This window comes from Chionomys nivalis, chromosome 2, assembly GCF_950005125.1.
Source record: "Chionomys nivalis chromosome 2, mChiNiv1.1, whole genome shotgun sequence".
Classification (NCBI taxonomy): Eukaryota; Metazoa; Chordata; class Mammalia; order Rodentia; family Cricetidae; genus Chionomys; species Chionomys nivalis.
Genome location: NC_080087.1, coordinates 60374338 through 60386378, shown reverse-complemented (window position 1 = coordinate 60386378; position 12041 = coordinate 60374338). Strand labels below are relative to the sequence as shown.

General features: G+C 47.7%; 1 protein-coding gene across 2 annotated transcripts in view; it reads right to left on the bottom strand.

The window, feature by feature from the left end:
• Positions 1 to 441: 441 nt before the first annotated feature.
• Positions 442 to 12041, bottom strand: part of Bves (blood vessel epicardial substance) — a 34843-nt gene continuing 23243 nt past the window's right edge. For both annotated transcript variants that reach the window (XM_057762144.1, XM_057762145.1), the window contains exon 8: positions 442 to 1921. In XM_057762144.1, the coding sequence (XP_057618127.1) occupies positions 1797 to 1921 (125 nt within the window). In that variant the 3' untranslated portion in view covers positions 442 to 1796. The remainder of the gene's footprint in view (positions 1922 to 12041) is intronic.

The following is a 12041-nucleotide window of genomic DNA, read 5'->3' as shown; positions in this document are numbered from 1 at the left end:
TCCAAGTCTTTGTCTTTCTTGGAGGTATGACCTTAAAAACAGTTTCAGGTTTCTTACTCAGACTAAGTGGCTCTCTGAAGATTCCTCACCATGAGATTATGATCTTCGCTATCAGTGACACTGATAAGCACGTTTCCATGAGAAGAGTAAACGACTCTAAATTACGCAGGTTTAACAGAGCGCTTTTCACACAGTTTCACTCCCAGCACTCCAGACACCTCAGCTAGATCCCAGCCGATCAGCGGAGGTCACCTTTTCTACCATCTGGGGTGGAACAGTCTCTGCAGTCACCACACATGAAGACTTTGGCCACAGTGGAATCTGGTATTCCCGTCTTCTCTGGGGAGCGCCATTTCCAGAGTGACTGTAAATTAGCCTCATGTGGGTGGGGGGGAGCTAAGTAGGTTCATGGAAAGAGATCCACACTATCTACCACATCTCTCATGTGCTAATGGAGAAAGTGTCCCCTGGTTGCAGCCACAGCCTCAGTCAAGGCTGATTACCTCTGTCTTTAGATCTCCAGAATTAAGAGCTTGTTCAGTGACATCATTCCGCCTTTTGGTTTAGGCTTAGTTCACCCCCAAAGAAGATTCATTCAGAACTTTTCATGACGTGGAGCTGGCTCCAGTTGATTTCAGAAGATGAGACAAACTGACTAGCGGCCTTGGCCAAGCGGCCTGTGTGCCACTGCTGCATGAGCTGAACGATTTGGGCAAAAACAAGTCTACTGCCATCCTTAAGAAAGTGGCCAGTAGGAAGGAAAGATCTGTATGGAGGCCCCCTCAGCATACCCAAGTTAGATGCCTGTGGCCACAGGTGAACTGTCTGCTCCCTCCCCAGCTGTGCTTGAATCACAGCTCTGTTCTGTTGTTTTGTGACTAAGTCTCACTAGGTGACCCCAGGTGACCTCAAACTCTCTGTCCTCCTGCCTTAACCCCCCAAGTGCTGGCATTACAGGTGCGAACCACTGTGTCTGGCTCAGTGCATCCGCTTCCAGAGCAATGTGGGCTCACAGACACAGACTAAAGGGCAAAGCTGATGTTCTGTGACCCCAGCCTATATATTGCTCAGTTCATCTCCCCTTAGCATAAGGCCTTGCCCACATCTGAGCAGGTGGCCAGGATGGCTCCAAATGACAAGGCAGAAAGTTGAGTTCAGCTGCAAGTTGGCACTGAGCTCAGAAATGCTCACACTCCCTGGCACTGCAGGCCCACGCTTCGAGTCACGGGTAATGGCAGGGATGAGGGCCATTCAGGCCCACTCGGAGGAGGGTGGTCGCTATCAGCAAGCCAAACGAGCAGGTTGGCATAGTGGGGCACTTCTGGTCTCAGGGCAGAAAACAGAACCAAACAAAGCAAACTTTCTCTAAAATTTGCCATGAAAAAGTCAACTGAACAAAAGGTAAAATTTTTAATGTTATGGCAGCCTCAATTTCAACTTATATTGTTATAATGATCAAAAGAACAACTTGTTCTGAATTACAATGATAGAGAAAAAGATAACACGTGAGAAAAAAGAGCCACACTTAGAAAAATAAGTGAAAAGGCATTTGTGTTGACAGCTCTAAGGTTAATTAAAATAATATTAATATATCTACTGAGAAAATACATATCTCAAAATCAAACAAGGCCTCGTCAGAAGGCTCGGCTAACTCAAGGAGCTAACCTACAGGGCAGGCGGCACACAATTTCCGACTGGGCCCTCCCTCACTTCCCATCTGGCAGGACTGAAGCAACCACCTAAAAGTCACAGTACTTCTTGTCAGGACGGCTTCCATTTGGTCACTTAAAGGCTCCTCAGTGCGACTGATGGACTCTAAGTGGACCTGCAGACACTTGTACAAAGACCTCGTCGTCATCCTCCACCCCTTCCTCTATTGGCTTCATCTTGCCAGACGCTCGCTGCTGCGGGGAGGACACAGCTGGAAAGAAGCACAGAGAACAAACTGCTGAGTGTACAGCGTGCCCAACACCTGGGAGGTCAAACCATGTGGGGACGCAGAGCTCGTTCTTAGCTCGTTCTGGGAATGCACCCTTGCATGTCTCAGTAAGTGGTTCAGTGAGCAACCACGTCAAGCATGAGACTCTCAGTCTAGAGAGCACCAGAACAGACCCTGCTGCATGTGCTTGGGTAGCATGGGCCCCACAAACGCATGGGATTCCTGGGACATTGCTCCATGGTCTGCTTCAGTGTCTGCATCAGTACCCTCCAGGGAACTCCATCTAATATTGGCCTGGGAAAGTTGTTGTTTAACTCATATTGCTCTAAGAACAAGTTCTGTTTCAAAGCTACAGGCTTTAACGTAAAAGTACATTTCCTGCTACCACAAGTTAAGCTACTTCTGGGACTGAAGTGAAAGAGTGAGCATGAAGAGAAAGTGTCAGGTGGGAGAAATACAATCCTGGGGAAAGGGCACCCATGGAGTCTTTGTGGACACCAGTTGGCCAATGGGACAGCTCATCACTCACCCCACCCAAAGCTCACACTATGCATTGTGTGTGAGCGTGTGTGTGCATACACATCTGTGCATTTGTGCCATGGCTTGAGAGGAAGTCAGAGGACAACCTCATGAGCTGTTCTCTCTCCTAGGATCCTCCCATGGGTCCTAAGGATTGAACTCAGGTTGCTAGGATTGGAAAAAGTGCCTTTACCTGCTGACACATCTTGCTGGCCCCAAACTAGGTTTTTATCAAGTAAATCTGAAGATGTGTGATGACCTGTTCACATGACAACGTTGTTAGGTTTAATCTTAAGAGCAGCCTCTCTGCCAATGCAAATAATTACAACTAAACCAGATTAGATATAAATCAAAGATGCCCACATTTAATAAATGTCCTGGGTGGCTGAGACAACATGGCAAGAGGGAGAGAGGGGGAGACCACGCAAAAACCCCAGGGACCCAAGCAAAAACCTGGGACCCATGTGTTCCTTTTACCAGCATGCCTAAATATCCTGTAGGAGTGATTCTGACCCGCCCTGGGGAGGTGTCAGCACTTAGCTTGGCGGGCTTTTCAGGGCCAAGGTAATTCCCAGGGAAGGGGCTGTGGTGATGATGCTTGGAGCCAAATATCCCAGGGGAGGAGGCTTAAGATGGATGCCAGGGACTGGGGTGATGTTAGAGGGCTGGGGGATCTCACATCCAATCAAACAAACATAAGCCCCAAATTCTCCTTTTCCCATCATGTGGTCAAGGTCAAGGCCCATCCTATACATAAACGAGTCTCCACCTGCCTCAGCCTCCCCTACGCCTGTGCATCCCTTTGTGCCGAAGCACATGGCTGGCAGTATTCATTCAGTTACGGCTGAACTGTGCTGGGGAAGAACAGTGGATGTCACTCAACTTTCCAAATACTTGGTGACAACAAAGGTGCACACACAGACAGTAGACACGACACAGACTGGTCCCTCTGAAGTTAGACAAGGTCACTGACACTTGCGAATAGAATAAGAGAGTCAGAAACAGCAGGATGCCGAGTGCTGGGGCCACCTGTAGCTACCGAGGAGGAGAAGGATGGCAGGCATGTCTCAGGTTGCTCCAGGAGGAAGGCGGGGAGGTGCTTTGCACTCATCCACAACATGCAGCTCTGCAAACAACAGAGGCTGCACATACAGTGGCTAACACTGGAGAAGCTCAGGAAACGCTATCAGGCTTTGAATTCCCACAGCTCTGCCTGAGAGCTGTGTGACCACTTCTTTGTGCCTGGTTCCTTCACTGTGGAATATAGCTAGTAGGATGGTGCTTGCCTAGCAAGGTCTTAGGAGGCTTATGCAGTTTCTGAGTTCTTAGATCAATATGGGAAATAGATGACCACCTTGCTAATGTTTGTAAGAACACTAATTAATACACCTTTGGAAGTCAGTGGTCTAAATGAAAAAAAAAATTGTCCAAAATCCATTACCACCTCACCAAAAATGGGGTTTGTGCTCAATAGCAGTTTGTGTTTCTATCAACTTCCTTGAGTATAGCAAAGACTCTTTGCCATGGCTTCCAGATCATAGCCTCTAGTTATGATTGAATCTCATAAAATATTAACTCAGGCTGAGAATTCACAATCTCATAAACCCGAGGACAGCACGCCTAAGAGCATGCACCCAATCAATATCACACAACATCTAGTCACGGCTGTGTAGGTACGTAACAAGCACACCCAGTTCATTTTGAGAGAAGAAGTGGGGCTAATTGATCTAGAGTTTCCAAGGCCATTTATCAAACAGCGATGAAAGTCTCTGGTCTAGGAGACTGGGCTCTACATTAGAGTCCAAATGGGTGAGCCTCTGAGCTATTTAACCCAGTATCTGTCATATTTTCAGAGAGGCAAGATAGATAACTTCCACTGTTACAGTATAACTGGAAGTGGTCATGGAAAACCTTCCAAGAACTTCCAGCTCTTCTGGGGAAGAGCCTCAGTCTGTCCCCATGGTATCTTCCTGGGAAAACAGTGGCAATACTTACAGTGTAGCCTTAACAGGATGAGGAGTGCGCATTGACAACCTCTGGGCAGCACCCGGGACTCACAGGAGGGCCCCAAAGACGCCTAAGCTAGGAATCACTGCTTCCCAAACCCAGCCTGGTCTTCTTCTCTCTCCTTGCTTTTCTGTCTAGAATGCCCACCCCAGTCAAATTTCTACCCTTTCTTTGTAGAGTTCCTCAGTATTTCATAAAAAATAAGTAAAAAGGAAAGGAAAGGACATGGCTGTTCCTAGCTATGGTGGAGGAGAAAGTTTACTGTAAATAAAGGGGTAGAAGTAGGGACAGGGACATTGGGAGAGTCCAGTGTGTCCATGACCAGATTGAGCTGGGCCGTGTGGAGAGACGGGGACAGGAAGGGAAAAGGGAGAGACGGGAACCAAGTACAGTAGTCAGGAGACCAAAGGTCCTAAAGGGGCGGTTAACCAAAATGTCTGGATCATATAAAGAAGGGCTTCTGGACATCTCCTGGCCTGGAGAGTTCAGGTAGGGGTGGGGTACGCCAGCCATACCTGTGTGTTGAGTAGGCCCTGAGGGAAGCTGGAAGAACCTGGCAGCCAGATCTGCTTTGATATGTTAAATAGGCACCTCAGCTGGTTGTCCGGGTTTGAAACTTAACAAATCGGATCCTCCCTAATTCCCTCTACCATCTTATCTCAGTTCTGCAGCACACTACGGGCTGATGGGAACCTCTCCCTGACTGGAAGGCAAGCTTCACTGAGAGTTCTACCCACTACCTCCTCTCTCCTCCAGCCGACCGTACAGTCAGGACAGGCCCTTCACAATTACTTAAATGTATGGTGATTCCCTTCCCTGCAGCATTACACAGAAACTGTCAGAAGACAAGGCTGATTCAGTGAGTCTCCACACTGAATCCCAGTTGAGGCCAGCCCCAATGCTGGTGGGTACCACAGGCTTCTATGAAATTAGTAAGTCCTGTGCTGGGGAGATCTCACTGAGACACTGGGACTCTAGCTCACCCTCATCACCCAAGGATTTCAATTCTGAAAACATTTCTTAAGTCTCCAGTCTTGACACTACATATGCAGCCTGTGTTGCAACTTAGAGTAAAGACTGAGGACCTTGTCCCTCGCTGCCAGGTGCTCAGGGCCTCGTCCTCAGAGCTGGCTGGGTGCTTAGGCCTCACCCTCCTAGCTGGGTGCTCGGGACCTCACCCTTACGGCTGCTGGAACACTAATACGACCCTTCTCAGCACATGGCCAAGAACTCTGCCTGCTTAGTACCATCAACTGTTAAAGCTTTCCTGGCCTCTCAGCAAGAACAAGTGCCTGGAAGGGGTTGGGGGCTGGGCTGGGCTCAGCTGGACGTGGTGCAGTGCGTGCCTAAAATTCCAGCAGCAGGGAGGCTGAGGCAGAGGATTGCGGTGAGTACAAGGTCAGCCTAGAATATGTGGTAAGGAAGAGATCAGCCACCCAGGCCTCATACACGCAGAGAGAATCTAACTTATCTGTTCCTCAGAACTCAAACTGCCTTTCAGGGCAATGCAACATCACCACGCTAGTGTTTCTACCTCATCCTCGTGAAGACAACCCAAGAAAGACAGAAGGGGTGGCAGCTGAGGACTCCATCCCCATCGGGGAGGGAGTCTCTGGACAGACATCCTAGAAGGACAAACCAGGTGCCCTGACAGCCTGGCAGGGTTCAACGTGTGTACAAAATGCTAAGAATAGCAATGTACTTGTCTTCCCTGCGGCCGAGTTTGGTCGCTCCCATGGCTCAGACCTCCAGCAATGCTGCTTCTCTATCTATGTCTCCTCCAGGGCAGACAAGCACAGGAGAGGAATGAGCCAATTACTGCCGTCAGCAACTACCCAATGCCACTTGGCTGCCTGGCTCTTGGCTAGGAATCAAAGCTACAGAGTACCCAGTCTTGGCAAGCATTTCAGTTAGCCCAGGTTTCCCATGCCACTGTGGCTTAGAGCAGATGTCACAGTCAACAATTCGGCAGGGTCACCTGGCCTGGCCTGAGAACCTACTACTGTTAACACTTGTAAGAAGGCTGGCTTTGAAGAGGGAGGAGGTCACCTGGTCTCTAGATGAACTCTGAGCCACTGGATGACATCCAGGATAGGACAGATTCAATACCATCATCACACAGCTGTGAATCATTTCCTCGCCCCCTCAATCCAGAACCACTAGAGTATTATCCAAACCACGAGAGAATACCACAAACTTCAAGGGAACTATATTACAGTTACAAAGTTGAGCCATAACGCGTTCTTCCATCAGCGTGCCCAGATTTGTACCAATCCGATGCATTGAGGCAGCCACAGGCATTTGTCCAGAAGTCCTGCCCGCCTCACATACATGCGAAAGCACGAGAAGTTGAGGGGGAAAGGGGGCTTCTCCTCGCTCAAGCACTTTCCCCCATATCTGCATCCTTCAGGGCACTACTCTGAGGTTCACAGTGTCTCTACAATGTTTTTCTACTCCAAATACGGGGGAGGGCAAATAATTCTTTCACAGTCATTAAATTTCTAAAAAACGGATCCTTGCATTTTCTTATTTATACTACATTCATAGTTGGGAGACAGCTTAACTATCTATTGTGGTCAGGAAGAGATCATTATAATAATAATAATTATTATTATTACTATTAAATAATCTTCTAATTTGCTAGGCTATGGTTACTAGTTAATGTAAAGTTTTTATGGCCCAATAAGCCTCTCCGCCAAAGCAATAATCCAAATCAGACCAAATCAAACGAAATTAGAAAAAGCCCAGGTTTAATGGATGCCAGTGCTCCTGGGTGGGCCTCTGGGAAAACAGCAGAGGAGAAAGGAGAACCAAGAAGACCAAGTATTTGTTCTCTGGGAGGAAGTTTAAATACCCTGTGGGAGTGGTCTTGACCCTCTCTGGGGAGGTCACCATTTGGCAGGCTTTCTCGGAGGTGGAGTCTGGACTGCAGTAACTCCCAGGGGGAGGCGCTTGGGGTGGAAAGTTCCACCCAAACATTTTAGAATGGATGCCAAGGGCTGGGGTGACACCTGGACCCAAACACTTCAGACTCTTTGGATATAGGGGTATCAGGGAGCTGGGGTGACACTTTCAACCAAACATACCAGACTTCTTGAATATTGGGGTGCCAGGGGGCTGGGGTAACACTTCCAACCAGTTAACAGTTTCTTATAAAAGTATATGAAGAAGAATGGATAAGGAAAATGTGGTACACAATGGAGTAAAAAAATGATGCCTTGAATTTTGCAGGAAAATGGATGGAGCCAGAAAACATCACTTTGAGTGAGACAACCCAGACCCAGAAAGGCAATTATCATATGTACTCGCTCACAGGTGGTTTTTAAACATAAAGCAAAGAAAACCAGCCTGCAAATCACAATCCCAGAGAACCTGGACAATGATGAGGACCCTAAGAGAGACATACATAGATCTAATCTACATGGGAAGTAGAAAAAGACAAGATCTCCTGAGTAAACTGGAAACATGGGGACCATGGGAAAGGGTTGAAGTGGAGGGGAAAGGCAGGGAGGGGAGCAGAGAAAAATGTAGAGCTCAATAAAAAGAAAAAAAAAACGAAAAAAAAAGAATATGAAATAAATAGTCTCCAACTGAACTGCATCCCAGACAGGGCATAAAACTGTGGGCCAGTTACATGAGAAGTTACTTTCACATTACATCCAGCAGCCAAAGTCCCCGTCAGCAGAATTCCACACCCTTCCCACAAGCATCCGGCTCAGGAGAAGGAGCCGCTAGAGGAGCACCCCTTCCTTCTTCGGAGATGGACCCCAGGTTCACAGACGCTCAGGTGACAGGACAGAACTGCCCCACTGGGCTGTTCTCCTCAGCGCAGAAGAACGACTACGGCAAATGTGGAAGACTGAGACTCAGCCACACCCCGTCCCCCACAGTGGGCACCTTCACTTGTGCCAGACTCCAGTGACAGCAACCTCCCTCAGCAGAGCTGCTGAGACTGTGCTACTGCCTGTCACACTGTGAAGTCCCAATGTGTCCCTATGGGTCCTTACCTGCTCTACAGAGAGACTCAGGTTGTGAAGATAGGCTCTGCCCTCCACAGACCCTTTCCTGTCTTCCTAGATCCTCGGGTAGAGCTACAGGGGTCTTATAACGCATGCCCCAGAGGGGTCAGAGGCGCTGCACAGTGGAGAAGAGTCAGTGAGGGAAACCCCATGTGTCAGAACTCTGGGCCTCTTTAGTTCGTTTCTATTTCCATGAGCTTATAATCACACTAGGTCCCGAGGGCCTTTTCAAGGAGGGTGAACAGAGGATTAGCTGTTTTTAGATCCAGAGCAAAGGTCAGGCCTGCTGACCAGCTTGAGGAAGCAGCCTTAAGTCTGAGCTGCAAGGAAGTTATGCTTTGCAATGGAAGTTTGTCTGGTGTCCCCTCTTGACTTGAGAAACAGAGTTGTTTTAAGGCATAACACTTTTGTGGTCTGTCTGATGATGCCCTGAGGTCTTTCCCTTCCCTTGTTGACTTTCACAGCTTTTTTCTTCATTCTTTTCAAAATACTATCATGTTTAACCATCTGGCTAACTGCTTTAGCAAGTAAAGTAATTAAAAACTTTATAAGGGTTAGGACTTTAATTAGATTATATAATTTTTGATGAATAGTGATGAGGAAGGACTTAAATACTTTTTTTTCCCTAAGAATTATCACCAATTTTCCGCTTCTATTATTATTACACAGGCACTGCTTCCCTTTTTTCTCCTGCCTCCACTTCCTCTACCCTTTCTGTCCCCCCACTTCTCTTCTTCCTTTCCCCCTTAAGCTGGGGATCAACCCAGGGTCTGATGCTAGACAAGTGCTCTATTGCTAATGTATATTCTGAGCCCTACACATTTTTCTGGACTGAAGAAACTGAGTTTGAACTGAAGCTTTATGGACAATAATACTGAAATGTAGTTGTGGCCTCTATACCCATTTCCCCCTAAAAGGATTCAACACCAATACCAGGGAACTAAAGCCAAGACTAGGGGATAGGAGCGAGGACAGTGCAGGCTGGTGGCTCTGGGGAAAACTTTCTGTGGCCCAAAGGGTTCTCACGTTATTTCCTGAGCAGCTGGGGGGGTGGTGAGGTCCTCGGCCACATGGCACCTGGGGTGAGCAGCACGAATCTGATAGCCCCCATCTGCCTATGAGGAGGAGACAACAGATCAGTGAGGAGGACGGAGAGGGCAGGCTCCAGGATGGCAGTCCTGCCACAGCTCTGACTGAGCACAGCCTGCCCTAGAGGAGGCTGAAGGCAGGTTCCGTGACAAGGTCGCTGAGGACAAGGACATGGCGATGGCTAACTGGGGAGAGTGGGGCTAGCAGGAGGAGAAGGTGGGGCTGAGGGTACAGGGCACAGAACTGCCACGTTAGCATGGCTCCCACCCAGAGGCTGTGAGACGCAAAAGCCAGGCCGGAGGGAGAGGCCCTCAAGAGACACTTGTGCCCTTCCCTTTGGCTGACAGACCACGGAGGCAATGGACCCTGAGAAACTGGAATGCTCTCAGAGGCTGCATGCTGGAAAAAGGAAAAGGCTGTGGCCCTGCTAGCCAGAGGAAAGAGATTTCACACATGGCCAGCTGCAGAAGCTGGAGCAAGGACAACGGTGACGGTCACACGATTTGACCTGAACTGGGACCTATGCGTACTTCTTGCCCTCTCTTTAAATAAACCTCCTGCCAGGTGGCTGGAAGGGATGTGTGTCCTTGGCCCACTTTCCTGCTCTTCCCAATGGGGCCACACTGAAGAAACCTTCTCTACTTTTCAGTACTGTCTCTAACTGACCTAGAGGACAGGCATGTAAATCTAGTTTGTTACTTCCGGGGCTCAGGCTCTGACCCTAACATCCCTGCTAACACCCCCAGGAAAGAAAGGCAACACAAATACTTCAGAGTCAAGGTGCCAAGTGAGTTGGAGTCGGCAGGGGCAGGGAGGCAGGATGAGCTTCTGATGCTCCCGCACAGCAGAGCAACTACAGTTACAATGTACTGCAGAGTTCAAAGAAGCCAGAAGAGAGGACTCAGAGGTTCTTGACACAAACACAAAGTAAATACTTAAGGTAGTGTTCTCACCTCCCCAAGGCTGCAACCCTTTAATACAGTTCTTCACATTGTGCTAACCCCAAGCATAATAAATTATTTCATTGCTACTTCATAACTGCAACTTTGCTACTGTTAAATGAATCGTAATGTAAATATCTGATATTTGGATATTTGCTATGCAACCCCAAAGGTGTCGAGGCCCACGGGCTGGGAACTGCTGACTTATGGTGAAAGTTGTTACGCATTGTGCAAATGTATTAAAGCATCGCACTGCCCATGGACATGGAAAGCTGTTACATGTCAATCAAAAATAAATCTTAGATAACACATACCTGCATTGTTAGCACTTGAGAGGCAGAGATAGGAGATCAAGAGGCCAACTCCATTTACATAAAGGTATAAGGCCAGGGTGGGCAATGTGAGACCCTGTCTCAAAACAAACAACCCCCCCACAAGTTCTATCCAAGCTTATAGAATAACTTTTACGTTATGTACAAAAGGAAAATAATACATTTGTACTTAATATTAGGAACAGTGTCCTTCAACATTCATGACTCACACTGCAGATAAATGGAGGAAGAACCCACTGCCTGGTTCTGCATCAACCACACTGCCAGTGTTCCAAAGTGGGGAGATGTAGTTGTCAAAGAGAATGCGCAATGACCATGACCGCTTCAGAATAAAATGAGAATCACAACATTCCGAAAGGAGGCACTCAGAAGGGTGGCTGTGTCAGAAATACATGACAAAAGCAAATGAAGGAGAGAAGTGAGGTATGATTAATAAAAACTCAGAGAGAAATTGGAGTTCAACCTGAAGATCCGAAAAGCAAAGTGACAGCCACTGGCTCTTACCTCGACCTCAGTCCAAAAATGACGATCCTGTCTCCAGTGTTGACTGAGTTTTCAGTCCTGCCCGATTCCCGCAGTCGTTAAGTCCCAAAGAAATCATACAGAGTTCTACATTAGTTATAAACTGATTGGCCCATTAGCTCAGGCTTCTTATTAACTCTTATAACTTATATTAGCCCCTTATTCTTGTCTATGTTAGCCACATGGCTTGGTACCTTATTCAGCGGTGCAGTTACATCTTGCTTCTGTGGCTGGACAGGACTGCGGACCAAGCTTTCTTCTTCCCAGAATTCTTCTGTTTTCATTGCCTGCCTCTACTTCCTGTCTGGTTGTCCCACCTATATTTCCTGCCTTGCTACTGGCCAATCAGCATTTCTTTAAAATATAATTGACAGAATACAGACCATTGTCCCACACCACTTCAGAAATATCAGAATGAGACTGTGTCTAAAAGTTTTCTCCTCCTGTTTTACAATCCTCTCTAGGGTTGGGGTTATGGGATTAAAGACATGTACCCCCTGGTTTCTGTGGCAACTAGTGTGGCTACTGGGATTAAAGGTGTACGTTGCCACTTGCTGGTATGTAAGGCTGAGCAGTGGGGCTGCTTTACTCTCTGATCTTCAGGCGAACTTTATTTGTTAAAACACAGGTGAAAGGCCACTACAGAGAAGGGCTTACTTTGGCTCCTGGTTAG